The sequence below is a fragment of the Vulpes lagopus genome, chromosome 12 (genome assembly GCF_018345385.1).
Source record: "Vulpes lagopus strain Blue_001 chromosome 12, ASM1834538v1, whole genome shotgun sequence".
NCBI lineage: Eukaryota > Metazoa > Chordata > Mammalia > Carnivora > Canidae > Vulpes > Vulpes lagopus.
In genome coordinates, this window is record NC_054835.1 from 12,837,492 (window position 1) to 12,864,281 (window position 26,790).

The 26,790-nt window shown below is 61.3% G+C and overlaps 2 protein-coding genes across 10 annotated transcripts; one reads left to right on the top strand and one right to left on the bottom strand.

Moving 5' to 3' along the window:
• Nucleotides 1-236: 236 nt before the first annotated feature.
• On the top strand, nt 237-25,110 carry GRIN1 (glutamate ionotropic receptor NMDA type subunit 1). Of its 9 annotated transcripts, none has more exons than XM_041725337.1 (21): nt 237-869; nt 3,303-3,437; nt 6,042-6,218; nt 8,159-8,221; nt 8,986-9,086; nt 13,799-13,920; nt 13,995-14,169; nt 15,390-15,534; nt 15,632-15,715; nt 17,840-17,981; nt 18,065-18,192; nt 18,530-18,694; nt 18,769-18,887; nt 19,002-19,114; nt 19,189-19,337; nt 19,438-19,595; nt 19,873-20,034; nt 20,201-20,310; nt 20,418-20,563; nt 21,807-21,917; nt 23,837-25,110. In XM_041725337.1, exons 1-21 carry the CDS (start codon nt 612-614, stop codon nt 23,951-23,953), a joined length of 2,880 nt encoding a protein of 959 aa, XP_041581271.1. In that variant the 5' UTR covers nt 237-611; the 3' UTR covers nt 23,954-25,110. The 9 variants fall into 9 exon arrangements, with proteins under 9 accessions (XP_041581271.1, XP_041581273.1, XP_041581263.1 ...); XM_041725329.1 differs by having other exon boundaries at nt 510-869; nt 24,205-25,110; XM_041725339.1 differs by lacking the exon at nt 8,159-8,221.
• On the bottom strand, nt 25,082-26,260 carry LRRC26 (leucine rich repeat containing 26). Its single transcript, XM_041725340.1, has 2 exons — nt 25,574-26,260; nt 25,082-25,487 (listed from the first exon to the last, which is right to left on the bottom strand). The coding sequence occupies exons 1-2, from the start codon at nt 26,244-26,246 to the stop codon at nt 25,210-25,212; spliced, it is 951 nt and encodes a 316-aa protein (XP_041581274.1). The 5' UTR covers nt 26,247-26,260; the 3' UTR covers nt 25,082-25,209.
• Between the last annotated feature and the right edge of the window lie 530 nt (nt 26,261-26,790).

The following is a 26,790-nucleotide window of genomic DNA, read 5'->3' on the forward strand; positions in this document are numbered from 1 at the left end:
CACACAAGGCTGCCGCAGTGATACGACCTCCCAAACCCCTCTCAACCCACCTCCCTGCGGGTCACTATGCCAGCAACCCCTCCAAACACACCCGCGCGCACACGCACACTCGCGCACGGGCTCCCCCCATCGCGGACTCTGATACATGGTCGCACCAACGCAGGCGCACACTCCGGCGCGGGAGGCGCCCCTCCGTGTTGGGAAGCGGGGGCGGCGGGAGGGGCAGGAGACGCCAGCCCCACTCGCGGCTCCGCAGCTGCCGCGGTCGCCGCAGCGTCGCAGCGTCGGGACCAGGACCAGGGAAGGCGGCGCAGAAGCCGCGTCCGCCGCGTCCGGTAGGTACGCGGCGCCTGGAGCAGCGCCGGGACCCGCTTCAGCACCGCGGACAGCGCCAGCCGAGCGAGGGATCCACGCGCGCCCGCCCGCCCGCCGCCTGGGGCTCGGTGCCCTCCTCCCTCCCGCGCAGCGTCCCGCACTACGGCTCCAGGGGAAGACGTGGCGTCCCCAGCCCGCGGGAGCGGGGACGCGCAGGACGGCCGGGACACCCCGCTGGGGATGCACCGAGGGCCTGGCATTCGAGCTGCCCAGAGCTAGGGCTCTGCCTGGAGCCCATGAGCACCATGCGCCTGCTGACACTCGCCCTGCTTTTCTCCTGCTCTTTTGCCCGCGCCGCCTGCGACCCCAAGATTGTCAACATCGGAGCTGTGCTGAGCACGCGGAAGCACGAGCAGATGTTCCGTGAGGCCGTGAACCAGGCCAACAAGCGGCACGGCTCCTGGAAGATCCAACTCAATGCCACGTCCGTCACCCACAAGCCCAACGCCATCCAGATGGCTCTGTCGGTGTGCGAAGACCTCATCTCCAGCCAGGTGCCCACCACACCCCACCAGGGCTCCCACTGTGCAGCAGCTCTTGCCCCTCCCCCTGCTACCTCCCCACCATCCTCCCTCCTCCACCCTCCATCCCTCCTAGTGTCCCAGTTTCATCTCATCCTTTCCTAGCCCTCCTAAGAGAGGACCCCTAAGTGAGCTAGCTCATTCTGGAAAATTCTGGTCTCACTAGCAGCCAAACCCCAGTTCTTGCCACATCTTGCTCCCCACCCCCATCTGCTACCCTGGTCAGTCCTCACAAGGCTCCAGGGCTTCAGGTCCCTACCAATGTGCGCAGATGTGGGGCAAGCATGTCGTGGTTTGTTTCATGTCGTGTTTTGTTTCATATCATGGTGAGAGGTGGGTAGCCAAGGCGTACAGGCAGAGGTACTGTCCCAGCTGCACGCGTGCACTCTGTGCAGGCCTTTAAACAGGATGGGACCTGGGGCCATCTTTGTCTCTGCTTCCCCCCTCCCCTTCCCCCATCCACTGGTTCCTCTGAGATGGGAATGCCTCAGGTGTTGAAGCAGGGTGTTCTGTGGGGTAGGAATGGGGACTGTGCCGTGGGAGGTGTCAGGGCGCAGCGTGGGAGTCACTGAAAGCCAGCGCTGCGGGGGAACACATGACTCCGGGGATTTTGCCTGTCAGAGCTGTCCGCCCCGGGCCGTGCTGCCTGCGGAATTCCAATGAACCCACGGGATCACTGCAATGCAGCCTTTTATGTAAGAATCAGGGCCAACGCTGGGCCAAATGATGCTCATCCTCGCTCACCTGACAGACACTCCATGCCTGAGGACATGCACACTCACAGGGGCATGCATTCACATCTGTGTTTATGCACAGAGAGGCCTGGACTTATATCAGGACACACTCATGCATCACCATTACACAATCAGTTGCACATGCTCACTCACACACACCTGCCTGACACACATGCCTACCCATGGACACACATGTTCATGTGCCACACACTGCTTGGCATACCCAGGTGCACATGCAAACACAGGTGCTGTCACATACAGACTCAATCACACACACACATGCACATGTACATGTGGACATGTCGGGACATACATTCATACCCATGCACATTCCAGCACCCACTTGTGAACACCTGTATGGTCAGACACTCGTGCATACACAGACTGGGCACTTTTGGGTGCAGACTGGAGGGGACGGCGAGTGCAAACAGCTCCAACAGCAGAGGCTGGACCTCTGGGACTCTCGGCCTCACAAGCCACCTCCATGCTCCCAGCCCTGAGCACTATAGACAGGACAACATGGGTCATGTGTCCTATCTGGGATGAGGGAGAGACATAAAAAAGTGGAGTTAGAGAGTCCAGGTAGGGTGCTTTCTGGGGACCCCTGCTCCAACTCACAGTTATGCTGTCCGTGAGCATTGTTCCTTCAGAGAAGAGCCAATGCCAGGAGCAAAGATGACATCAGCAGCTGCCACTCACCGAGCACATCCTATGGGCAAATGTGGTGCTAGCATGGCAGCCGTCATCCCTACAGTGTGGGGCTGGAGCATGCCACCCCTGTGCCATTTCCAGGAGATGGTTGTTCAGAGAATGGAAAGCAGAGTTGGGACAGACGCACGTCCTTCTAACGTGAGGGTGGCAGGGAATTGCCAAGCCATTTGCTCCCTGCCACCACCATTCCCCTGCCTTGGAAGACTGAGCTACTGGCTTCAGACCTGCCCACAGGGGCCGTGGTAGGGCAGGAAGGCTAGGCTGCCCCCTCCCAGCACTTCCCTTCCCGTCCTTGAGGATGTGATTGGAGCTTCTAGTCAGGACTGGGTCTTGTTCAAACTGGGCTGAGCTCAGCCAGCCCCTGGAAGACACGTGCAAAAGGACAGGGCTCCAGGGCTCCCGGCCTGGCTCCTCCTGTAAAGCTCAACCTGTGGGGTTACATGCAGACCTCTCCGAGTGCCTTGCAGTCCCTGGAGCACTGGCCTCCACACCCTGGAGGGATGGTGGGTGGCGTGGGTGTGCTCGTCAGCATGACGCAGGACCCACCACTCCACTAGCCCATGCTAGGGGTGGTGTGTACCTCCTGGGACATCACAAGAACAGTCCTTGGTCCTCCCTTTTGGGGTCTCAGTACACACTCAGGATAGTCCCTCCAGGACCAGGGGGTGAAGGGAGTGCCAAGGCAGGGAAAGTGCGGGGAGGCGTCTGTCATCCCCCATGTGTCCTGTCTGCCTCCTGGAGTCTTGCTCTGCCTCTGACTCACTCTTATATATATTTTTAATACTCTGAGGGTGGTTTTAGGGTCTCGTCCCCTTGACTGGGGGTGTGTAACCCTTGGGCTGCATCCCCACCCCTGGCCTGCTGAGTTCAGTCTCCGCTGCTTCTGGGCAGCCAGCTCCAGTGCAGTGCCCACCCCACCTTCACTCCCCACTTGAGCTGACCCTGTCCCCTGTGTCCACAGGTCTACGCCATCCTAGTTAGCCACCCACCTACCCCCAACGACCACTTCACTCCCACCCCCGTCTCCTACACAGCTGGCTTCTACCGCATCCCCGTCCTGGGGCTCACCACCCGTATGTCCATCTACTCAGACAAGGTAAGCCTGACCACTCAATGGGGGCCCAGCTGGCTCTGTTCCTGTGTTCAGACCCAGCAGCTGAGTCCTACAGCCCAGGGCCACTGGCAGCTGCCCTGGGGAAAGGGAGGAGGGCAGGGGCACAGAGATGCTCAGACCACAGGCTCTGGGCTCAAGGAGCAGCAGGGTAAGACGTGAGCTCACGCATCCATGCATGTTTGCACACTCATACCCACACACAAACTCACTGATATGCATGCCCGTGCACACCAATACAGTCTCCTGGCATGCAAACTCAGACTCACAGACTCACAAGTACCAACTCAAACATTCACACCAAATTCGTGTGCACACGCTCAAACACATTCCCAGGAAAACTCATGTGCTCTTTTATTTATTTTTTTTAGGATGTTATTTATTTATTCATGAGAGACACAGAGAAAGGCAGAGACACAGGCAGAGGGAGAAGCAGGCTGCATGCAGGCAGCCCAATGCGGGGCTCAATCCCAGGACCCCAGGGTCACACCCTGAGCTGAAGGCATATGTTCAACCACTGAGCCACCCAAGCATCCCCACTCATGCACTTTTATGCACACTCACACCAAGCACAGTGTTGCATTCACAGACACAGACATGTTCACCCCCCCACACACACACACACACTCAGTCTGGCAGATGTCCCACTAGCAGGTGACAGGTACCAAAACAAGCCCTTGGAAATAGCAAAGGTCCCCATGGGCCCGGAGAAGAGACAGGCAGGTGGATTTGGAGAGCCGGAGGGGGGCTACCAGGGAAGGAAAAACCTGGAAGGGATGCAGCCGGCAGCCATGAGGTTGTGGCTCCCAGCCCTTCCTACTGCGGGGCACAGGTGAAAGCAACGTGTGCATGCACACAGGGTAACAGAGGCAGCAGCTCGTGGCAGGAGGGACTGGCCTGGGGTCTGCAGGCCCCGGGGCTGTAAGCAGCACCACTCAGCAGCATGTAGAGCCCCTGTGGCCCCTGGGTGGGAAGCAGGGTCCAGCTGAGCCATCCAGTCCTGGAGCAGCAGCTGGATGAGCCAAGAGATCTCCAAGTTGGCATCTCATGAGGTGGGGAACTCACTCTAGGCCACAGCTCTCCCAGGGCGTATGCCCACAATTCTGGGAGGACTCCTCAGCTGGGGATGCAGTGAGCCGCCTAGAGACTGGGAGACTCCCGTGGCCTGCTCCCCACCTTCCTCCAGACCTTGGGCTACCTGCAGACAAATCAGGAGGGGTCAGAGGGGGGCTTCCCAGGCCCCACCTCCTCTCCTGGCCAGGAGCCTACAGGTCCACATAAAGCTGCCTAAGGCACAGAGGTCATCCCAGCCAGGGCCAGGCTGTCTTGGGGAGGTTAGCGGTGGGTCTGTTCAGGGCGAGGGGAAAGTGAGACCAGAGCCAGTTTCTCCAGGAGGCCCCACGGGAGGAAGGCACTTGGAGGCTGGAGCAGCAACCCCTTTCTGTGGCTCTGACGGCCCAGCCTGCAGCTGAAGCACCCAAACTGTTCAGATGCGCTCAGCCCTCAGCGGTTGGGGGGAGGGGGGGCGGGGGCAGGAGCAAGGAGGTTGGGGATCTTTTCCTGAGCCCTCCAACCTCCTTAGCTCTCTGGCACTCAGATGCAAATGGAAGGCGTGGGCGCCAGGCTTGGGTGCCAGGTGTGGGCTATCCAGGGCAGTGCCGGGAGGAGGTGTCCAAACCCCAGCCCACACCCAGGTTGTGGTCCGGCTCCCTGGTCTAACGTGAGGCCAAACCTAATGGCCAAACCTTGTGACTCCACCCTAGCCCCCCTCATGGTCCCAGGCCACTGTCAACCTGTGCCCAACACCGGACCAGGAAGGCCTGGGTCAGAGCCGATCTAAGACCCCAACCACCACCCCCTTGCAGCCCCAGTGGCAGGTGGATGAGGGACAGAGGAGCATTCTTGCCCTTAGCCTCCAAGGCGCCGCCCCTCAGGCCACAAAGAGGGAGCAGGTAAAAACATAACGTGGGCATCCTGGGGGACCGTGACAGCAGCATGGCTGTGCAGGGACACCAACCACCAAAGGGACTAGTGCTCCCCGGTGGACACGGAGAAGCTGGACTGAGGAGCCTGCTCCACGCGTGTTCTGCCATGCCCTTCCCAGGCCCTTCATGCTTACATGTGGGAAGGGAGGCAGGGCCAGCAAGCAACGACCTCTGGACTTGGGGGCTAGGTAGCCCCAAATAAAAACTTCTGACAAACACTACACTTATATAGATTGGGGAAGGAGCCTGCATGAAGCCCGGGTGGGGATCCTTGAGATGCTGCATGTCAAGAGAACCTTCCAGAGCCCAAGCTGTCCAGCAGCAGGGAGTGGCTACGGCAGGGGGTGGTGCAGGGAGCACACCCTAGGACCTGGCGTGGTCAGAGTGCTGCTGGGCAGACCCCCAGCTTCTGTTTCTGAGATCAGAGGACGTGGCCCGCAGTGGGATGGGGTCCCCAGGTCTGGCAAGTGTGCCCCGCAGTGAGAGAGTGCGCCGTCCTCCGCCCTGGGGTCTGCCCTTGTCTCGGGGGTGCCGGCCAACCGGCCAACCGGGGCCGGGCCTCTGTCCAGCGACGCCCCTCAGCCCCGCCGCCGTGTTCCCGCAGAGCATACACCTGAGCTTCCTGCGCACGGTGCCGCCCTACTCCCACCAGTCGAGCGTCTGGTTCGAGATGATGCGCGTGTACAGCTGGAACCACATCATCCTCCTGGTCAGCGACGACCACGAGGGCAGGGCCGCGCAGAAGCGCCTGGAGACGCTGCTGGAGGAGCGGGAATCCAAGGTGAGGCCCGGGCCGCAGGCGGGAGGAGCAGGAGGCGCCGCGCAGCCGAGGAGCCGAGCGGGAGCCGGCGCTGCCGCCGCTGTGTCTGTGGCCCGTGTGTGAACACCCTTTCTTTCCATCGTGCATGGTCAGCACCTCTCCGTCTGGCGAGCGCCCGCCCCGGCCTGTTCTCGGCTCATTTCACTCGCTTTGCCATTAGTCGAAATCTCCTTCGTGTCAGTCCCTGCGGGGCGAGGGCAGGACCACCTGGAGCTCCGCAAACACCCCTCCCCTCCCCTCCCCTCCCCTCTCCCTTCCCCTCCCCTCACAGTCCCGCCCCCAGCCAATCCCCGCGCCCCCTACCCAGGGCCTGCCCCCCTACAGAGAACCCGCACCCTCCCAGCTGGGACCACACCCTCCCCAGGCCAAGCCCCGCCTCGCCTGCCGCCCCTCCCCCCTCTTCCCACCCCCTTCCCACCTTGGCTGCCGGTTGTCGGGTTGTCCTTCCAGGAGCCCACGCCCACCCAGTGGGCCACCCCTCCCACTCCCCCGTGGTGAGCCCCAGTGGCCGCGCCCTCACCCTCTCCCTGGGGCTGGGCTCTGGACTCCCCCAAGAGACCCAGGACTTGCCTGGCTCTAGATACACAGAGCCACGGCCCCAGCGCGGCCCGGTGACGGTCGCAGCAGAGAGAACACAGTGGCAATGTCTGGGGGTCCAGGGGACCCCCATCTCCTTCCTTGTCCACCCCAACTGCCAGCTGGAGGAGGCCCAGGCTCCCATCATCACCCAGCCTGGGGCCCTGGGTGCTCAACACCTGAGCCACCACCCCTGAGTCAGGGTGGAGGCCAAACTGCGCAGACAGTGGGGGAGGCCTAGGCTGGGGCGGCCGGGAGGCCAGACCGGAGGGGTGGCAGGGAGCATGTTCTGTCCGGGAAGTCAGAGCCGGCTTCAACAAACCTAGTGCCACCCCCAGGCCCCTCACAGGCCCCTGAAGGGATAGAGGGCATGGCTGGGGTGGGTGAAGCCAGAGGGCAGACTCAGAGTGTCCTGGGGGGGCCTGCTGTGGGAGATCGGCTGGGTCTGAGAGGGAGGGCTGACCACCAGCGCCGTGGGCCCCACTACTCCCCAGACAGCAGCCCCCAGTGCCTAGCAGGCTGGTTACCCCCTGGTATGCCCACCAGTGGCTGCACACACCTGCTCACACGCTTGCCAGCCATGTCCCTGCACACCCAGCCACGGGCACCCACGTTCACAGTGACATGCAGTCATTCCTAAGACAGTTCCCTCACACATCACATGTCCCGCCACAGACAAAGATCATACCTGGACATGTGGCCCCTGGGCACACTCACCATGTGCACTCACACACACACACACGCAGACGCCCCACAGCTGCATACCACCCCTGTGCACGCACACACATAGTCCTTACACTCGCTCTCCAGTGCACATGTGAGTCGATGGTTGTGCACACACCCGTCAGTGAGAACAGGCACTCAGGCCTCTAAGGGAGGCAAAGGGGAGGATGCCAGGAGGGGAGGGACAGAGGGGACAGGGCTCGAGGGAGGGGCTGCTCACCCTCCCCACGCAGGACTGCCTGGGGTGGGGTGGCCCTTGCTGGGACCACAGAGCAGGTGCATGGCAGGGGTGGGGGAGGCAGATGGGACCCAAAAGGGACACATTTGGCATGGACACAGACAGGGCCACCCTTTGTCCCATGTGTGACCATTTCCAAGAGCACAGCTCCATGGCTGGGAGCCCCGGTGGCCCCCATGCCCCCTCGTCCCCAGCACCGCCCCGGCCCCCAGCCCCGCTCGGGCTTGGTGTTTGCGAGCTCCAGGTATGTGCCCGTCTGCAGACGTGCCGAGGAGGTGGTGTGGTTGCTTTAGCGCCGTCATTTTCAACCGTTTATAATCTTCTTCTGTGTCTGCATATTTTCTCTGTGCACATTATTCATCAGAGTAAAAAAAGGAACTATGAAAACCTCGACCAACTGTCCTATGACCACAAGCGCGGACCCAAGGTATATATGCATGGACGTGCACGCCACCCACCGACTAGGGAGCCCTGGCCTCCGGCGCCTCGGCCACTAGGGCCGCTGTGGCCCAGCCGGGCTGCGCCGCAGGCCTGAGCCTTGAGGAGAGTGAGGTTGTGAGGCAGGCAACCGCAGGCAGGAGAGGGCAGGACGGGCCTCGGGGGTGTCCGCGGCCCGCCCAGCGGCCTCAGCCTCGGCCTGCACCCCAGAAGCAGGCACGGCCGCAGGAGGAGCTGCTCTCCGGGAAGTGCATGCGAACCTCTGGGACCCTCAGGGTTTCCTCGTGGAACCCAGGAGGGAGCCTGCCCGCCCCGGCTGGCCGCCTGCCTTGTCCGACTGCTCCTGCAGGGGCCTGCAGGGTCAGGCTTGAGAGGATCTCCCGTGGTTTTGGAAAGGTCGGCCCCATCTCTGCTCCCGGTTGCATTCCAAAACTCTTCTGTTTCCTGTCCGCTGCACGCATCCTTCTGAGTCTCAGCCCACTTCAGCTTGCATGCTCAGTGCAAAAGTGAGGGCAGGAGAGAGATGGAGCGAGCACAGGAGAGCAAGGAGGCCGAAGAGAGGACAGCGAGTGAGGCCAGGCCAGGCCAGGCAGGAACCAGCCAGGCAGGTGCACAGTGCAGGTGGCAGGTGCAGGCTGAGGCAGCCCTAGCTAAGCTGCCTCTGGGTTCCTAGCAGCTGCAGCCCAACTCTCGCCCCCGAGGCGCTGTGTCCTCTACCCTGGCCCCCTGCTGACACCTCTGCTCACACCGCAGGCTGAGAAGGTGCTGCAGTTTGACCCGGGAACCAAGAATGTGACGGCCCTGCTGATGGAGGCACGAGAGCTGGAGGCCCGGGTCATCATCCTCTCTGCCAGGTGAGGCTGGGCTCGACCCCTCCCCCTACTTCCCCAGGGTTGCACCTGGGCAGGGGCGCCATTAGTCTGAATCAGACTTGAGGCTTCCCAAATGTGCTATTGCCGAGGAGAGCCCCCCGCCCCTCCCATGACAGTACACCTGGCCACTGGCCGATGCAACCCCCTTTACCTGTCTATCCCTCCCCCTTCCAGTCACCTGTTGCTGCTTGCTCTGAGGTGGGAGGTGGAGAGGTCCCTGCCCTAAGGAGGGCAAACATGGCCCGAGGTGATAGATATGACACAGGACTCTGGGAGCCAGGCTCAGAGGAAAAGCCCAGGGAAGTGATGTGTGGGTGTGCAGGTGAGCCCAGTGAGAAGGCCACAGCAGGCAGAGAGCCGGAGTCTGAGGACAGAAGAGGGATTGCAGCAGCTGCAGTGGGCAGCTCGAGAAGGGAGCCAGTTAGGGACCTGTGGACACCAGGCTGCCGCTGGCCAGGGCCTGACCCACCCTGACCTTGGCGATGAGGCCACAGTAACAGCCTCCCTACCTGAGGTCCCCCAGGAAGGGAAAGTGCAGGCCTCCTGGGCTCTAGGGAAAGGAAGAGCCCTGTCCCATGGAGTAGCCCGGAGGGCCCACGTGGACACAGCCCCTTTCTGCCCTTCCCTGGAAGCACTGTGGGCCCCAGCAGAGTGGACAGAGGCACGAGCGGTCGTCCTGCCCACAGGAGGCTTCCCCAAAGGCTGCTGTCCAGCGGGCCACACAGAGGAAGCCATACTCTGAGTCACAGGGCAGGCATCTGTTTTTTCAGTCAGCAAACCTCAGATACAGAGCCAGATGCCCCCTGTCTTGGGGCTGGGGAGGGCAGGGCCCAGCAAGGCTCCTTGGACTGGGAGGCAGGGAGCCCTGCTCTCCCCACAGAGGGTGGGTGCTGCAGGGAGGAACTAGAAGGAGGAGGCCCAGGGTCCAGCCTATTTTACAGCAGGTGACCTGGCTCAGGGTCTCCGGTCACTGGCCCAGGCCAACCAGCCAGCCCTAGGCACTTTGGGGAGGCGACCAGGAGAAAGGGCTAAGGCCCGGGTGAGGTCAAGGGGCCGCCTGGTCCCTCCCAGAGCAAGCCTCCTCCAGAGAGTCCCACCAGACCCTCCTGTCTGATTTCCCAACTGGCTTACCTGCCCCTCATTCGTCATAGGGCTTGAAGAGGCTCAGGGGATGTGATGGTATTAAAGGATGGGTGGGTGGCTGGACCAACAGACAGATGGGCAAATGGACAGTCAGCTAGCAAGCAGAAGGTCCCTTCAACCAGGACAGAAGAGGTCAAGGAACTCCTTATGCTGAAGCATAGATGTCCAACGGCAGGCACTGTTTCCAGTAGGGCCTGAGGTCATGGCAAACCAGTCCTGCTCAGCCTGTGTGTGGCCATCATGGTGGCCCCAGGACACAGGCCAAGAAGTGAAGCACAGATAGATCAGGTCCACGGAGCCCCAACACACCCAGCACACCCAGCACACCCAGCACAGCCCGGGCCCACAGACAGGGCTACTCTCTGGCCACCAAGGTCCCAGGCACGGGCTGGGTGCAGCTCAGTATCCAGGACAAGAGGGGCACACATGGCTCCATGGAAGAGGTGAGCTCAGGGCAGGGCATGTGCATCCAACAGCTGCACACACGCCGTGTCACAGCACATGTATGCACACATGTGCACACCACACACACGCATGCACACACACCTAAACCTGTGCACACATGCCCACAGGCGCACAGCATGCTCACACCACTCATACACACCACGTGTTCACACAAACACATACAAACACTGTGTACACACCATGCACAACATATGCCAAGGGTGCACACACCACCACGTGTACACACACATGAACATGCATTGCACACCTGTTATATAGACATGCACATGTGTTCATGCACAGCCATATGCATACACCCACATGCATGTGTGCACACCATATACATGCCACACAGCACATTCATGCACATGTTGTACCACACATGCATGCACACGAAACATTCACACATACATGGTACATGCACATAGAGGCACGATACAGCATATACCACACATACTTATATATACGAACATCTGCATGGCATACACACCACACATAATGTCCTCCACACCAGCATGCACAGGGCATGTGTATACCCACATATATGTACACACACCATAGCATGGCACACACTATATGCATGCATCTACCCCCACCCGTGTTTATACACACTGCCAGGAAGGTCTAGCACTCACAGGGCCACACAGCCATCAGGTCCACATAAGGCCCCTCCCTGGACTGTAAGACTGGGGACCCCCTCCCCTCACATGCAGGGCTTGGAGCAGAGACGCCAGAGTCCTGCCACAGAGGCCACCGGCTGCCCCTCACGCCCAAGTCCCAGGGACCTGTATACATGACCAACAAGGGACCAGTATACATGTTGTCCAGACCCTGCTACTTCCACCCAACACCCTGGCTCCTCCTTCACGAGGGCTGTTAAGAACATTTTTTTTAATGATTTTATTTATTTAGGGACACCTGGGAGGCTCAGTGGTTGAGCGTCTGCCTTTGGCCCAGGGCGTGATCGCGGGGTCCTGGATTGAGTCCCACATTGGGCTCCCCGCATGGAGCCTGCTTCTCTCTCTGCCTGTGTCTCTGCCTCTGTGTCTCTCATGAATAAATAAATAAAATATTTTTTTATTTTTATTTTTTTTTAAATTTTTATTTGAGAGACTGCACATGAGTGGACAGAGGCAGAGGGAAAAGTAGACTCCCCCACTGAGCAGGTGGCCTGATGTGAGGCTCAATCCCAGGACCCCGAGATCATGACCTGAGCTGAATGCAGATGCTCAACTGACTGAGCCCCCCCAGGTGTCCCTGTTGAGAGCATTTTGTGGAGAGACCTCATTAAGCCAGTCTTAATTTTTGAGCAATTTTCTACAGAGTGCAGAGAGGTTATTTCTCAAATGTCTTTTTTTTTTTTTAAGATTTTATTTATTTATTCATGAGAGAGAGAGAGAAGCAGGGGCAGAGGCAGAAGCAGGTTCCATGCAGGGAGCCCGATGTGGGACTCGATCCCGGGACTCCAGGATCACGCCCTGGGCTGAAAGCAGGTGCCAAACCCCTGAACCACCCAGGGAACCCCTCAAATGTCATTCTTATTTTCTGGAGATGGTCTTTTCTAGAACCGCTTACTTTCCTAAAACAGTTTGATGGATCGATCAGGGTTTTGCCCCCAACTTTTTACTAGTGATTCTGATTTACATAGAGACAAGCACAGTGTGTACCTCCCACTTAGCCAAACGTCACAGACCTGAACTAGGTCACGCAGACAGGCTTCTCCACCAGGTTCAGTGGGGACCTTGGTCCCCTAGAGACACAGTGCTGGCTCTGCTGGCGGTCCTGGATGGACCCTTTCTTTTGGTCAAGGGTGTGGTGCTGCCCGGATCACCTCTCTGTGTATTGCTTACACCTGACAGTAGCATGTGATGTAGAGCAAACACTGAAGGTTTGCATTTCCTCATTGGCTAATCCTTGAGAAAACTGGGGGCAGACCACTTAGGGACCTAGAGCCACCTCAGTTTCCAGAGTCAGTCATTGTGAAAATAACACTCAGACAATGTGTCCAACCCCTCTATACCATGCTGCCCATGCGTTAGAGAAGCAAAATGCCAGCTATGGTCTAGGCCTACCTGGGGCCAGGTCAGGCTGGCAGAGAAGGGAATGTGGGAGCAGGGGGAGGCTCCCCAGTGGCGTCCATAGCCCCACAGGCCCAGGGTCCTTGTCTCAATGAGAAGCCCTAGAGGACCAGGTACGCAGGGGCTCACTGGTAAGGACACCCCAAGAGCTCTGGATCATATGCCCCTCCAAGGCAAAGCCTACACTGTGCCCTGTCGTGGCCCCAGCCCTGGGTGGCAAGATGCTCACAGCTGCTGGGAAGACTCCAGAGTGGGAGCAGCAACCCTCGTCTCTCTCCAGTGGTCTTGGCTGTGATGCTGAGGGCAGTTCCCAGGTGCGGGGTCCCACCAACATCTGACCAACCAGGACAGTCCCTGGACCTTTGTCTTGCATGTGTGGGTATGGAGAACCAGAGCATGTGAGGGTTACCAGGAGGTCACGGGAGCACAGGCTCTGGGGTACTGTCCAGACACAGACCCAACTCTGCAGATTACCATCCCCTCTGTGTTCTGGCTTTCCTCCTGCCACAGGGATGGTACCGATATGGGCTGCGTAGGGATACTGTTATAGTTAAATGAGAGAGTCCGTGGGAAGTACTCAGAGCAGTTCTGAGCACCTGTGAGCAAGCCAGCAATCAACAGTGATCTGTCACCATCTGGGGCACCTTGACCCTGCTCACCAAGGCAGGGGGCCAGCAAGAGAGGCCTGAAAGCTCTGGGGATCTGGGCCCCTTTACCCCATACCCTCCAGCCCCTCACCTCTGTTGGGGGAAGGGGTGTCTCCTGGCCCAGGTGGGGGGCTCACGATGCCAGCTGGTACCCATCCCTCTGCACCATCACTGGACCTAGGAAGGGCTGAAGGTAGCAGTGGTGCTGGACCTGTCACCTCTGCAGTGTCCCTAGGCCTCTTTCCAGCCGAGGGAGGGGCTGGGGGAGAGGCCAGGGGAGGGCAGGCCCACACGCCAGAGGAGAATCTGTGAACTGGGAGCAGCCGTAGGTCCGGTGGGGCAAGGCTAGAGTCCTGGCCTGTCACCCCCCTCTGCCCTACAGCGAGGACGATGCTGCCACCGTGTACCGTGCAGCTGCGATGCTGAATATGACGGGCTCTGGGTACGTTTGGCTGGTGGGGGAGCGAGAGATCTCCGGGAACGCTCTGCGCTACGCCCCGGATGGTGAGTGCTGGGCCTCTTCAGGTCCCTTGGGCAGAGGGTCCCTGCAGACTCTAAGCCCACCACACTTGCCCCAGGCATCATCGGACTACAGCTCATCAATGGCAAGAACGAATCAGCCCACATCAGCGACGCCGTGGGCGTGGTGGCCCAGGCCGTGCATGAACTCCTGGAGAAGGAGAACATCACCGACCCGCCCCGGGGCTGCGTGGGCAACACCAACATCTGGAAGACAGGGCCACTCTTCAAGAGGTGGGCAGGTCTCTTCTAGAGGTGGGCGGGGCTCTCTTCTAGAGATGGGCGGGGCTCTTCTAGGGTGGGCGGGCTCTCTTCTAGGGAGAGCAGGGCGGTCTTCTAGGATGGGCAGGTCTCTCTTCTGGAGCTAGGTGGGTCTCTTCTAGAGGCGGGCAGGCTCTCTTGCAGAGGTAGGCGGGGCCTCTCAGGAGATGGGCATACTCCTCTTGAGCAGGTGGTCCAGGACAGCCTGCGGCCTATGCCCTACAGATGCAGTCATCTGCCTGACTTCCTTCCTCTTCCCCCATCTCTCTTCTGCTATCACTTCCACCCCCCTGTGCTAATCACCCACTTCCAACACTGACATTAACGCCTTAAATGTCAGTGAAGCTGTGGCTGCTTCCACTGCTCCTGAGCTCACCTTTTAACACTATGGCCAATGCTGAGACCCACCCGCCCCCCCCCCCGGTAGCTGACCACCCTTTGGAGGAGACTCTTGCTGCAGATGGGGACGGGGGCATCCAGGCATCCAGCAGATCAGACAAAGAAGCCCTCAAGGATGGAACCCAAGCCTGTAAAGAGCCAGGGTTGGCCAGATGCCCATGTGGATAGCCACAGTGGCACTAACTTACAGCACTCTGGACACTCTGCCACTCAGCACATCACCAAGACCCCCCTCCGCCCCTGAGTAGCATGTGCAGAACACAGTTATGGTGCCCACAACAAGAGTACACACGCAATTATAGATCTATGCAGAGTATGTGCTCAGACTCAGACAAGCATGTACCACACACATGTGCCACAAGTACGTGCAAGGAGGTACAGCCACACAAAGATCACATGTACTTACACATATAGCCCCATGGACACACTACATGTGCACACACACAAGATAGGACTTAACTCTCCTTCCACCTCTTACTGGTGAAGAGGCAACTGTACCCCACCTGGGCTTATTCCTCCTCATTTGTAAAGCAAGGATGGCTACTGGGAGGTTATACTGTCTCAACCCACAGAGAGCCCCCAATAGGGTCTGGTGCTCAGGAGTTTCTGAGCTACCATAGCTGTGCTCTCCATCTGGCGCTGGCAGGCAGTCACACCGTCCATCAGATTCCCAGCATGAGGGTGTGATGTCTGCTAATCTTTCCTTTCTGCGACTGAGGCAGAAGAAGGCGCTTGGGCTCAGAACCAGGGAGAGGGAGCATCTCTGATAAGTCTGCCCACACTGCCCTCTCCAGAGTGCTGATGTCTTCCAAGTATGCAGACGGGGTGACAGGCCGCGTGGAGTTCAACGAGGATGGGGACCGGAAGTTTGCTAACTACAGCATCATGAACCTGCAGAACCGCAAGCTGGTGCAAGTGGGCATCTACAATGGCACCCATGTAGGTGGGGGTCATGAGGGGGTGGGGGCTGGGGCCTTAGGGTCCTGGGGCCAAGACCCCTGCGTGGCCACCCTCCATCTCATACTCCCACCCCCAGGTGATCCCTAACGACAGGAAGATCATCTGGCCGGGTGGAGAGACAGAGAAGCCCCGAGGGTACCAGATGTCCACCAGGCTGAAGGTGGGGAGCCTACCCCCTGGGCCAGCACTGACACCCCAGACACTCCATCCAGCTCTTCAGACCCAGAGGAGGGGACAGTGAGGCCAATGAGAGTGACCAAAGGAAGTGGGGAATGGACCAGCACCTGGGTGCTGTAGCCCACACCTGGCACCACAGAGGAAGCAGGGAGAGCAGGTGGAGAGATGAGAGGAAGCTGCCGGCCCTCCATCCCATGGGCTCTCTCTAGTGCCTCTTCTGACCCAACTCCACTGAGACCTAGGGATGGGACTCACCTAGGGATGAGCTGATAGGGGACAGAGGGACTGCTAGGTGGCTATTCTATGGACTTTAGCCTCAGCACTCTCTGCCTTGAGTCCTGGTTCTTGAGATGCCACATCCACACTCATCATCACTCCTCTGGGTGGTCCTAGCCACCCCCATCCCGTCTTCACAGCCTCCTGCTGTGTCCTGTCTCCTACTGCCTGGGCATTCCCCATTGCAGGCTGTTCCCTGCTCAGGTCTCTCCCTAGGCCCCTGGGAGCCCCTCCTTTGCTGGCTATTCCCCTCACAACTTCCCTTCCTGCTCCTTTGTGCTCATCCCTGTCCCCTCCCAGGCTCCTCTCGTGAGAGTCCCTCCATATGCTGACCCATACTAGCACTGGGCTAGGATCTTAGATCACCAAAGGCAAGGACCCTAAATGCAATGTGCCCAACAAACCTTCTCCCAGCATTTCCAGGTTCTTACATGTCTCTTGAGCCTGTTTGCTTTCTGAGGCCACCTCCATGGCCTCTCACCCCAACTCCTGTGTTAGCAACAGCCCATGAGTCATCATCCTTCACGACAGGCAGAGTGGGCTTTCCCAAAGCAGTTTGATACCTCGTGTTAAAAATGTCTGAAAGTAAAAGCCCTAACAGCGATGGCTAGATGGTCCCATTAGGGTTGCCAGATGCTGATGGCTTTGTACACTCATTTTGTTGTTTTGTTTTTTGTCTTAGCAATTCTTTAAATACAGGAACATAGATTTCTTGTATAATAGAAAAGCATTTTTTTTTATTTTTTAATTTATTTATTTATGATAGTCACAGAGAGAGAGAGAGAGAGAGAGAGAGGCAGAGACACAGGCAGAGGGAGAAGCAGGCTCCATGCACCGGGAGCCCGATGTGGGATTCGATCCCGGGTCTCCAGGATCGCGCCCTGGGCCAAAGGCAGGCGCTAAACCGCTGCGCCACCCAGGGATCCCCGAAAAGCATTTTTAAAAAGAAAAACATGATGAAAGTTTGAAAAGCAATAATCTCCTGCCAATGCTCCACTGCTCCAGGGAGAAGAGGTCAAAATGCTGTCCTTGCAGAGGAGACTGGCCAGCCAGCCCCTGCAGAGTCACCCTCTCCCTGCAGAGCCACCCACCCTGGTGGGCCAGCAGACAGTACCTCTCAAACTGACCCCTGGCCTACTCCGCAGCCCCAACTCCACCACCACCTCCTCTGGGGCCCCTGGTCGGTACTTTGCGTTTGGTTCAGCCCCCCCCCCCCCCCCGCCGGTCCCATATCTGTCCTCCTCATCCCCAGGCTCTGGGCTCCTGAAGGACAGGGAGAGGAGAGAACCGCAGCATAAGCCTGGGTTGAGAGGCTCACTTTGGGAGAGAACAGCGCCCGTGGAGGAGAGAGGAAGGGAGCACAGCTAGGCAGTCCAGTGCCCACTACCAAGGAAACTGCGGGCCAGGAGATGAGACCAGGGTGATCCCTTTGGTCCCAGGTCCTGTGCAGACTTGGAGTGGATGTCACACATGCCGCTGTCCTCATGGTGGGCAGCGGGGGGTGGAGGGGAAGGAGGGGAGGCAAGGTGTGCTCTGCGCAGGACAGGGGGTTTTTCATCCCTGAGCAATCAGAGAAGATGCTGGGCAGACTGGACATTCCAGCCGGCTCCTACGAAGCAAGTGATGCCTAAGCCAAGTCCCCAAAGACACGTGGCCAAGAGGAGCACCGCCCAGTGTTTCAGGAGGCCACAGCTTCCGAGCAGTCTGGGGACCCTCCTGAGGACGGTGGCCAGGGAGTACGTGGAGCTGAGCAGAGGGACAGCAGCTGGATTTGGAGGGCATCCAGGGGGTCTGGGCGCTGAGGCTGGGTCTTCTCCCCGGCGCCCCCCAGATTGTGACCATCCACCAAGAGCCTTTTGTGTACGTCAAGCCCACGCTGAGCGATGGTACGTGCAAGGAGGAGTTCACCGTCAATGGGGACCCGGTCAAGAAAGTGATCTGCACCGGGCCCAACGACACGTCTCCGGGCAGCCGTGAGTGTGGGTCGCGGGCGGGAGTGGGTGCGGCGGGGCCCAGCAGCCAGAGCTCGGTGGTCAGGGCCCATCTGCCTCCCTAGCACGCCACACAGTGCCACAGTGCTGCTACGGCTTCTGCATCGACCTGCTCATCAAGCTGGCGCGGACCATGAACTTCACCTACGAGGTGCACCTGGTGGCTGACGGCAAGTTTGGCACTCAGGAACGGGTACGCGTGGATGGCGGCGAGCCGCGAGGAACGGTCCCGTGGGCGGGGCCGCGGGCTGGGGGGTGAGGGGTAGGGCCACGGTGGGCGGTTTCTGTGGGTGGGGCCTGGGTGGGCGGGTCCGCGGGCTGGGGTGGGACCAGGGTGGGCGGGTCTGCGGACTGGGGCGGCATCTGATGTGGACAGGTCAGTGGGCTGCGGCAAGGCCTGATGTGGGTGGGGCCCGCGGGCCTGGACAGGGTCTGGGTGGGCGGGAACCCAAGAGCGGAGCTAGGGTAGGAGCCTAACGCGGGCGCGGTGCTGACGGTGTTGGCGCCCCTCCGGCTGTCTCACTCCACAGGTGAACAACAGCAATAAGAAGGAGTGGAATGGGATGATGGGCGAGCTGCTCAGCGGGCAGGCGGACATGATCGTGGCGCCGCTGACCATCAACAATGAGCGGGCACAGTACATCGAGTTCTCCAAGCCTTTCAAGTACCAGGGCCTGACCATTCTGGTCAAGAAGGTGGGCAGGGCCTGGCGGGGGTGGAGCGGGTCCTAGGTGAACTCGAGAGGCACTGACCGCCTGTCCCTCTCCAGGAGATCCCCCGTAGCACACTGGACTCGTTCATGCAGCCTTTCCAGAGCACGCTGTGGCTGCTGGTGGGGCTGTCAGTGCACGTGGTGGCTGTGATGCTGTACCTGCTGGACCGTTTCAGGTGAGCGTGGCCCCGGGGGCCTGACACCTCCACCCGCAGGCTGGGCAGAGCAGGTAACAGGCGAGGCAGGGCTGCCCCTGCCGCCCTCTCCCGCCAGTCCTCTGCTCTCCGCAGCCCCTTTGGCCGATTCAAGGTGAACAGTGAAGAAGAGGAGGAAGATGCGCTGACCCTGTCTTCAGCCATGTGGTTCTCCTGGGGCGTCTTGCTCAACTCAGGCATTGGGGAAGGTGAGGCCACACCCAGGCCACAGCTCACTCAGCTCCTTCCTGCCTGCCAGGAGCTGACCGTCCTCTGCCCGCAGGCGCCCCCCGAAGCTTCTCAGCGCGCATCCTGGGCATGGTGTGGGCCGGGTTTGCCATGATCATTGTGGCCTCCTACACTGCCAACCTGGCGGCCTTCCTGGTGCTGGACCGGCCTGAGGAGCGCATCACAGGCATCAACGACCCACGGGTGAGGCCTGGCTGGCTGGAGGCAGGGAGCATGAGGTCAGCGGAGCTCTGCCTTGGGTGGGCCTGGGAGCAGCTGTGAGCCCTGCCCTCTGACCCTGCAGCTGAGGAATCCCTCCGACAAGTTCATCTATGCAACTGTGAAGCAGAGCTCAGTGGACATCTACTTCCGGCGGCAGGTGGAGCTGAGCACCATGTACCGACACATGGAGAAGCATAACTATGAGAGTGCAGCCGAAGCTATCCAAGCCGTGCGGGACAAGTGAGGGGGACAGGTCACGCTGGACAGGTTGGGGGGGCACACCCCAGAGAGGCTGAAGCCATCCAAGCCATGCGGGATGAGGGAGGGAGGACTGCGGTAGGGTGGGGGAAGGAGCATGCACCCCTACCAGAAAAGTGAGAGTGTTCAGGCTGGATGGGAATCAGGGGATGGAGACAGAGGTGAGATTTCCAGGTGGGCAGGACAAAGGTGTGCAAGGTGCAGAGGCAAGGGCTGCCTGATTGTGCTGGGCGCCTATAACCCCTGCTCCTGCCCGCAGCAAGCTTCATGCCTTCATTTGGGACTCGGCGGTGCTGGAGTTTGAGGCCTCACAGAAGTGTGATCTAGTGACCACCGGCGAGCTGTTCTTCCGCTCAGGCTTTGGCATTGGCATGCGCAAGGACAGCCCCTGGAAACAGAACGTCTCCCTGTCCATCCTCAAGTGAGTGCCTCACCCACGGCCTACTGCCCTTCACTTTTCCCCGAGAGGCTCCCACCAAGCCAGACCCTTCCCCAGAGCTAGACCCTACCACCTAGGCACACAGCTGTTGCCCCTGAGGGCCAGGCCCCCCACCCCGGCCCCCACCCACCCTACCACTCCCTCCTAGGTCTCACGAGAATGGCTTCATGGAAGACCTGGACAAGACATGGGTGCGGTACCAGGAGTGCGACTCTCGCAGCAACGCCCCTGCCACCCTCACCTTTGAGAACATGGCAGGTCGGTCTCCCCATTTCCCTCAATGACCCTGCTGACACTGGGGGGACTCCCCAAGGGTCCTGCAGACCGGCCAGCTGCTAGCTGAGGTGCTGACTGCTGGCCCACAGGGGTCTTCATGCTGGTGGCCGGGGGTATTGTGGCTGGGATCTTCCTCATCTTCATCGAGATCGCCTACAAGCGGCACAAGGACGCTCGCCGGAAGCAGATGCAGCTAGCCTTTGCAGCAGTGAACGTGTGGAGAAAGAATCTGCAGGTAGGACAGGCCACCCTCCGAGGCCTGGTGCCCATGGCCCGGCCTGGCCCCGGCCCTCCTCCATCCCGCAGGCCGAAGCACTGGCTCCGGCTCCCAGGAGCCCATGTGGGCAGGACTGGAGCTAGGAGCCACGGCCAGGGGCAGCATTGCTGGGGGCCCACCTGCAGGTGGCTGCCTCCTGCAAAGCCTGGCTCCAAGCCTCTGCCTGGCCCCTCTGTCTCCAGAGTCGCCCGCCGGCGCCCATTCCATAGGAAGGCAAACTGAGGCAGGGTAAGACAGGGACCCATCTGGGTGTAGCACGTGAGTCCAAGACATACTCTGCCCTCGCCGCCCCCTGCCTCTCCTCGGCACCCTCCAGGGCCCCCCTCCTGCTGCCCTACTGTGTCCTGTGCTCCCTAACTCCAGCCTGAATTGGGCCAGCTGGCCCTGCTTGGCACCCCAGGTCGTGTCTGTGGGAACGTGCTGCCAGCAGGAGATAGGCTGCACGTCGGGTAGCCACAGCCCACCCGGGATAGGCAGGCAGTGGGGCCTGTGCGGGCCTGTGGGCTCACGCCCCGTGGTCCAGTTCTGGCTTCCGTCTTCTCTTCTCTTTCTCTGGGCACCTCCCCAGAGTCTGTGTCCGGGGATGAGGCTGATGTTCAGAGAGGGAGGGCCACAGGGGGATGGGTTACTGGAGTGCCCACACCTCTCATCTGCCTACTCTTGCTCTTGGGACCTGGTCACTGCTCTCACTGGCTGGCACAGGGCCATCCTGGCCATCAGACCCCAGGCCAGGGTCTGGAAGCCACCTCCATCTATCTATCTCTCCAGTTCATCTTGCCACCTGCCTTTGGCCCCTCAGCCCCTTCCTGAATCTTGGTGCGTCCCCTCCGGGGACAGAATGGCTGGCCGGACCCGAGGGGCGACTCCTCCAGTGCTCGGGGGACCCTCCTCCTTGGGACCCCTGTAATCCAGGGTCACCCAGGAGCCAGGGAGCCAGGCCGACCCCCCAGGAAGTGAGCCAGATGGGACCCTCGCCCCCACAAGCCCAGCCCCAGCAAAGCAAGGTCAGGCCCAAGACCAGGCAGGCATAGAGGCCGCCTGCACATGTTCGGCTGCTGGTCTGTCTGTCCAGCACAGGGAAGCAGGCAGGAGCGAGGGCCTGAGTGGCCGGCCAGGCTGGGCAGCAGCCCCTGAGGAGCAGGCGAGGGCAGGTGTGGCCGCCACCCTTAGCTGTCTAATCACTTATACATATTCATTTTAGGATAGAAAGAGTGGTAGAGCAGAGCCCGACCCTAAAAAGAAAGCCACATTTAGGGCTATCACCTCCACCTTGGCTTCCAGCTTCAAGAGACGTAGGTCCTCCAAAGACACGGTAAGGGGAAGAACGCCCAGTCCCACGTCTCCGACTCTTATCTCGCCCCGCCCCCGTGTCTGTGTCCCGTGCATCAGGCGTGCCCTCCCTCTCTCCCTCACCATCCCATCCACCCCACCTCTGACCGCTGTGGTCCTTCTGCCTTCATCTCTATTTGCCCAGCACATGAGGTCTTCACTCTCTCTCTAGACCTTTCTTGGTCCTTTCTCCCACTGGCTCTCACTGGGTCCTCTTTCCCCATGTGTCTCTGCGTTGGTCTGCCCCCCATGCCATGACGCCATGCGCCATCTTGAAGCTGTGTCATGTTGTTGGTCAGCCAGTCAGCCTCTGAGCCCAGGGCCGCTGGGAGCCCAGACCAATCTGTCCTGGACTCCTCACCTGTCAGGAGGCCACACCACCTCTCTGTTACATCCGTTTCTCCAGCCTCTCCCAGAGGAGCCCACTGCTCTCTCTCCCCCCTTGCGACATCCATGGAGGGGTGGCTGTGATGTCCCATCCGCCCATCTGTCTGGCCGCCAGCCCCGCCACCCAGACACCTGTCTCACGTGTCTCACCAGAGCCATGCCTGTTGCATCCCTTCCATGTGGTCTCTGTGTGGGCCGGGGCTGGGGGCCGGGCCTGGCTCCATCTGGGTGGACGGCTGGGGCCTGAAACTGGGACAGGCCCCCAGCCACAGGGGACTGTCAGGCGGGGACTGGGTGGCAGCAGAAGGGGTGGAGCCCACCCCAGGCCGAGCTATGGCCTGCAGAGCTGGAGTCACTGAGGCTCCCACACAGAGGCCCAGGAAGGAGAGGCGTCCAGGGAGGGGACCAACGCCTCAGGTCCTGACCCTCCAGCCCCTCCCTACAGGACGTCAGAACAGGTCTCCTGCCTTGGGCAGCTTGTCACCGCACCAGATATGCACACTCGGACTAAAAGCCCTTAAGATGGACCCAGCCTTACTAGGGGCACCTGGTCCAAGGTGGGGAGGGGGCCACCCAGCATTAGCACTGCCCTTGGCCTCCCTGCAGCCCAAAGGCCAGCTTGGCTTCCATCCTACAAGAGCTTATGCTCCAAGTTGGAAATGGGATTTGCACCCCCTCCCTACCCACACACACTACTCAGTACACTGGGGGGGGGGGGCGGATCTCCTGGACACAGACAGGGTGTGGCACAGGACAACCCAAGTCCAGAGTGAAGCCATCCTTGTGCCCCAAGGAGGGCCTGTGCGGCCTGGCCGCTTCCCAGGAGGGGCGTGGCCCTGGGGGTGGGTGAAGAGCGAGGGCCTGGGAGCGGGGAGCATGGCCTGGGGCCTCACAGGCCAGAGACAGTGGGCAGGGGACCCTCCCAGGGGTTCTAGGGGAGATCTAAGACCAGAGAGGAGGGGTGGTGCAGCAGGCCTGGGGAGAGGGGACCCTCAGAGATTTAGAGAGGAGGCCAGAAGTTCCACAAGTGATAAATTGCTCTGTGAGGGCCTCCTGATCCCCCCACAATCCACCCACCCAGAGAAAACCCTCATGCCCCTTAGCTGGTCCAGGGGCAACTCAGAGACCTTTGAGGTGCCTTTCTGGGGACACATTCCCAAAAGACTCTTTGCCCGAGCCTCTGTGGGCACCAGGGACCATCTCCCAGGCCAGCCCTGACACCGTGTGGCATCTGGGGCTGTCCCTGCCCTGTAGGGGTGACTGGGGGTACTGCCAGCTGGAGGGGCTGGGTGGGGGAGGGCAGCCCAGTTCCCATCCTGTTCCGGGCTGGGCGCCTGCTTGGAGGGAGGCCTGGGAGGGGGGCTCTGTTGGGAGGGGTGGGTTCGATCTGGCTGCTAAGATCCTCTGCCCCTGTCCTGTGGCCGGTCTGGGCCAGGGCAGCACTGGGCGCTCAGGGCTGGGGTCCCTGGCGGCCAGCGGGGCCAGCGGGTATTGATTGTTGGTTCTTATTTATAGAGCACCGGGGGTGGACGCGGCGCTTTGCAAAACCAAAAAGACACAGTGCTGCCGCGACGCGCTATTGAGAGGGAGGAGGGCCAGCTGCAGATGTGTGCCCGTCATAGGGAGAGCTGAGACGCCCTGCCCGCCCTCCTCTGCCCCCCTCCCCCGCAGACAGACAGACAGATGGACGGGACAGCGGCCCGGCCCACGCAGAGTCCCGGAGCACGACGGGGTCAGGGGGAGGAGTGCCCCCCAGCCTCCCCCAGGCCGTGCCCGCCCGCCCGCCGGTCGGCCGGCTGGCCGGTCCACCCGTCCCGGCCCTGCGCGTGCCCCCGAGCATGGGGGCTAACGGGCTGCCTTGTCTGTGTATTTCTATTTTGCAGCAGTACCATCCCACTGATATCACGGGCACGCTCAACCTCTCAGATCCCTCGGTCAGCACCGTGGTGTGAGGCCCCCGGAGGCGCCCACCTGCCCAGTTAGCCCGGCCAAGGACACTGATGGGTCCTGCTGCTCGGGAAGGCCTGAGGGAAGCCCGCCCACCCAAGACTGCCCACCCTGGGCCTCCTGTCTGTCTGTCCGCCCTGCTGCCTGGCAGGCAGCCCCTGCTGGACCGAGGCTCGGACCAGAGCAGCTGAGGACAGGCCAGAGCTGAGCTGGCTGGGCAGGGCCACAGGGCACTCCGGCAGAGGCAGGGCCCTGGGGTCTCTAAGCAGTGGGGGAGGGGGCTGACCTGGCCCCAGGGCGGAGGGGCTTGGAGCAGAGTGAAGCCCCATCCTTCCCCAGCCACCAGTTGCGCCCCAGTGGGGGTGCAAGGCCCCAACTGGCGGGGTCAGCCCTTCTCCAGTGCCTGCTTCTGGCAGCCTCGGCTCCATCCCTCTCCTTTTCTTACCCTCCACGTCCCTTCTCCGCTTGACCTCATCCGTCCAGCCAGCCCTGCACCTCCAGGAGGGCAGCCTCGGACCCTCAGCCGGCAGCTGCCGCCCAGGAGCCCGCCGGGGCCCCTCCCCCCTCCGCCCCCAACCTTCTCCTGCGATCTCCACGAGGGCTGAGCCAGCTGTTCGTCTTCTCCAGCCTGCAGCCCATGATAGGCCTCCCCACACGCTGGCTCAGGACTGTCCTCAGCCCTGCCCGCCAATTTGTACAGGCCCAGCCCTTCCCGTGTCGAGCGCGTGCCTTCCCCATGCGGCCCGTGCGCAGCTGCGCACTGCCCCTCCGCCGGGGGCCGGCGCGCACTGCCCCCTGACCCGGTGTGTGCAGTGGTGATGTCTAAAGGAATGTCGCGAAAATTTCTGTGTCGTTGTTGACGCCTGCAGGGGCTGTGAAGAAGGGCGGGGGACAGAGGAGGGGAGGCCTGGACAGCAGCCCAGGGCCGCTCAGGGCTGAGCCTAGGCGTTGGGGCTCCCAGGGCCGGGTTCCCGCGGGCCCTTCAGCCAGCCCAGGGCAGTAGCGCAGTGGCGCCGCGTGCGGCAGGCGGTGAGCATGGAGCCCAGCGCCAGGCAGGCGGCCAGGCTGGCGAGGAAGGAGACGGGCCCGAGCGCGTAGACCACGGCCAGGTCCCGCGGAGAGAGCGGCTGCGCGCAGTGGCTGAAGGCGGCGTCCGGGAAGGCAGTCAAGGGGCTGAGCGTCAGGCGCCCTGGCAACACGCAGAGCAGCGTCTCGGCCTCTGTGGGACACGGTTGCAGGGTCAGGTGGCGGCCGCGGGGCGGCGGTGGTGGGGCCCAGCCCGCCCACCCTGCCCGGAGGGCTCACCTGGCGCCGGCCTCGGGTGCCTGCGCAGCCAGGAGCAGAGCGGGCGCAACGCGCAGCCGCAGGCCCAGGGGTTGCCGCGCAGGTGCAGCGCGTGCAGGGCGGGCAGGCCGGCCAGGAGGCCTGGTGCCAGCGCCGCCAGCTCGTTGTCCCGCAGGTCAAGCGCGTTCAGCAGGGGGAGCACGCCCAGCGCCCCTGACTCTAGGCGCGCCAGCCGATTGCCGGCCAGCGAGAGGGAGCGCAGTGCGCTCAGGGGCGAGAAGGTGCCGGGCGCCAGTGCTTCCAGCTGGTTGGCGCTGAGGTCGAGCTGCTGCAAGGCGCCCAAGCTCCAGAAGGCCCGCGCGTGCACCCAGCGCAGCCCATTCTCGCGCAGGTCCAGGCGCAGCAGCGTGTCAGCGCCCGCGAAGGCGCCGGGCGGCAGCGCGCGCACACGGTTATGGTCTAACAACAGCGCGCGCAAGCCCCGGCTCAGGCCCGCGGGCACGGCAGGCAGAGCGCGCCCCGAGCAGTTGGCCTGGCCGCCAGGCGCGCACGCGCACGCCTCGGGGCAGTGCGGGACGCCCGGGGTTCCCGAGGAGGTGGCTGTGGCGGATGACTGGGACCAGACTGGCCACGGCGACAGCAGCAGGAGCAGCATTGGTGGCGGCCACCGCGAGACAAAGCAGGGGCTCCGCATGGGGCAGCGATAGGGGCCCACTGCCCGTGCGTCCGTGGAGCCTGTGCGTCCCTGCCGCGCCTGCAAATATTAAATCTCCGGCCCAAGTGCCAGCAGTTCCTGTTCCACCGCCAGTCCCGCGCCTAGGGCGGGGGCTAGGCAAACAGCCAGCGCCCTGCACTGCCAGCCACCAGTCCCAGAGCTGGGCTTCTCTGACTCGGTGCCAAAGGCAGTGCTGACAAGACGGCCTGTGCCTCCTCCCCTGCGGCACCCACCACCCTGGCCCCCTGAGGCCTGAGCAACTAGACAGCGCTCACCCCCACCTAACCCATCGATGGCACGCATGCAACTGGACTCCGTGAGCCCTGCGGCTTTCCCGTCTCCTGCCCGGCAAAGAGACCTGAGCACACACACAGTGGCTCCCCCATGTAGGATGGTCTCATCAGTACAGTAGCTAATTGGGGGGTCAGGAGCACATGACCAGGGCCTGAGCCCAGGGGGGAGGCTGGGAGGTGGAGGGGTACCGCACACCTGAGGCAGGAGACTCAGTCCTGCCTGCCCTACC

Coding starts and splice junctions, on each gene's coding strand:
- GRIN1 (XM_041725337.1), top strand. CDS start 612: ATGAGCACCATGCGCCTGCTGACACTCGCCCTGCTTTTCTCCTGCTCT. Junction 6,219..8,158: donor TGGAGGAGCGGGAATCCAAG/GTGAGGCCCGGG, acceptor ATTATTCATCAG/AGTAAAAAAAGGAACTATGA. Junction 18,888..19,001: donor TACCTGCTGGACCGTTTCAG/GTGAGCGTGGCC, acceptor TGCTCTCCGCAG/CCCCTTTGGCCGATTCAAGG.
- LRRC26 (XM_041725340.1), bottom strand. CDS start 26,246: ATGCGGAGCCCCTGCTTTGTCTCGCGGTGGCCGCCACCAATGCTGCTC. Junction 25,488..25,573: donor GCACCCGAGGCCGGCGCCAG/GTGAGCCCTCCG, acceptor CGTGTCCCACAG/AGGCCGAGACGCTGCTCTGC.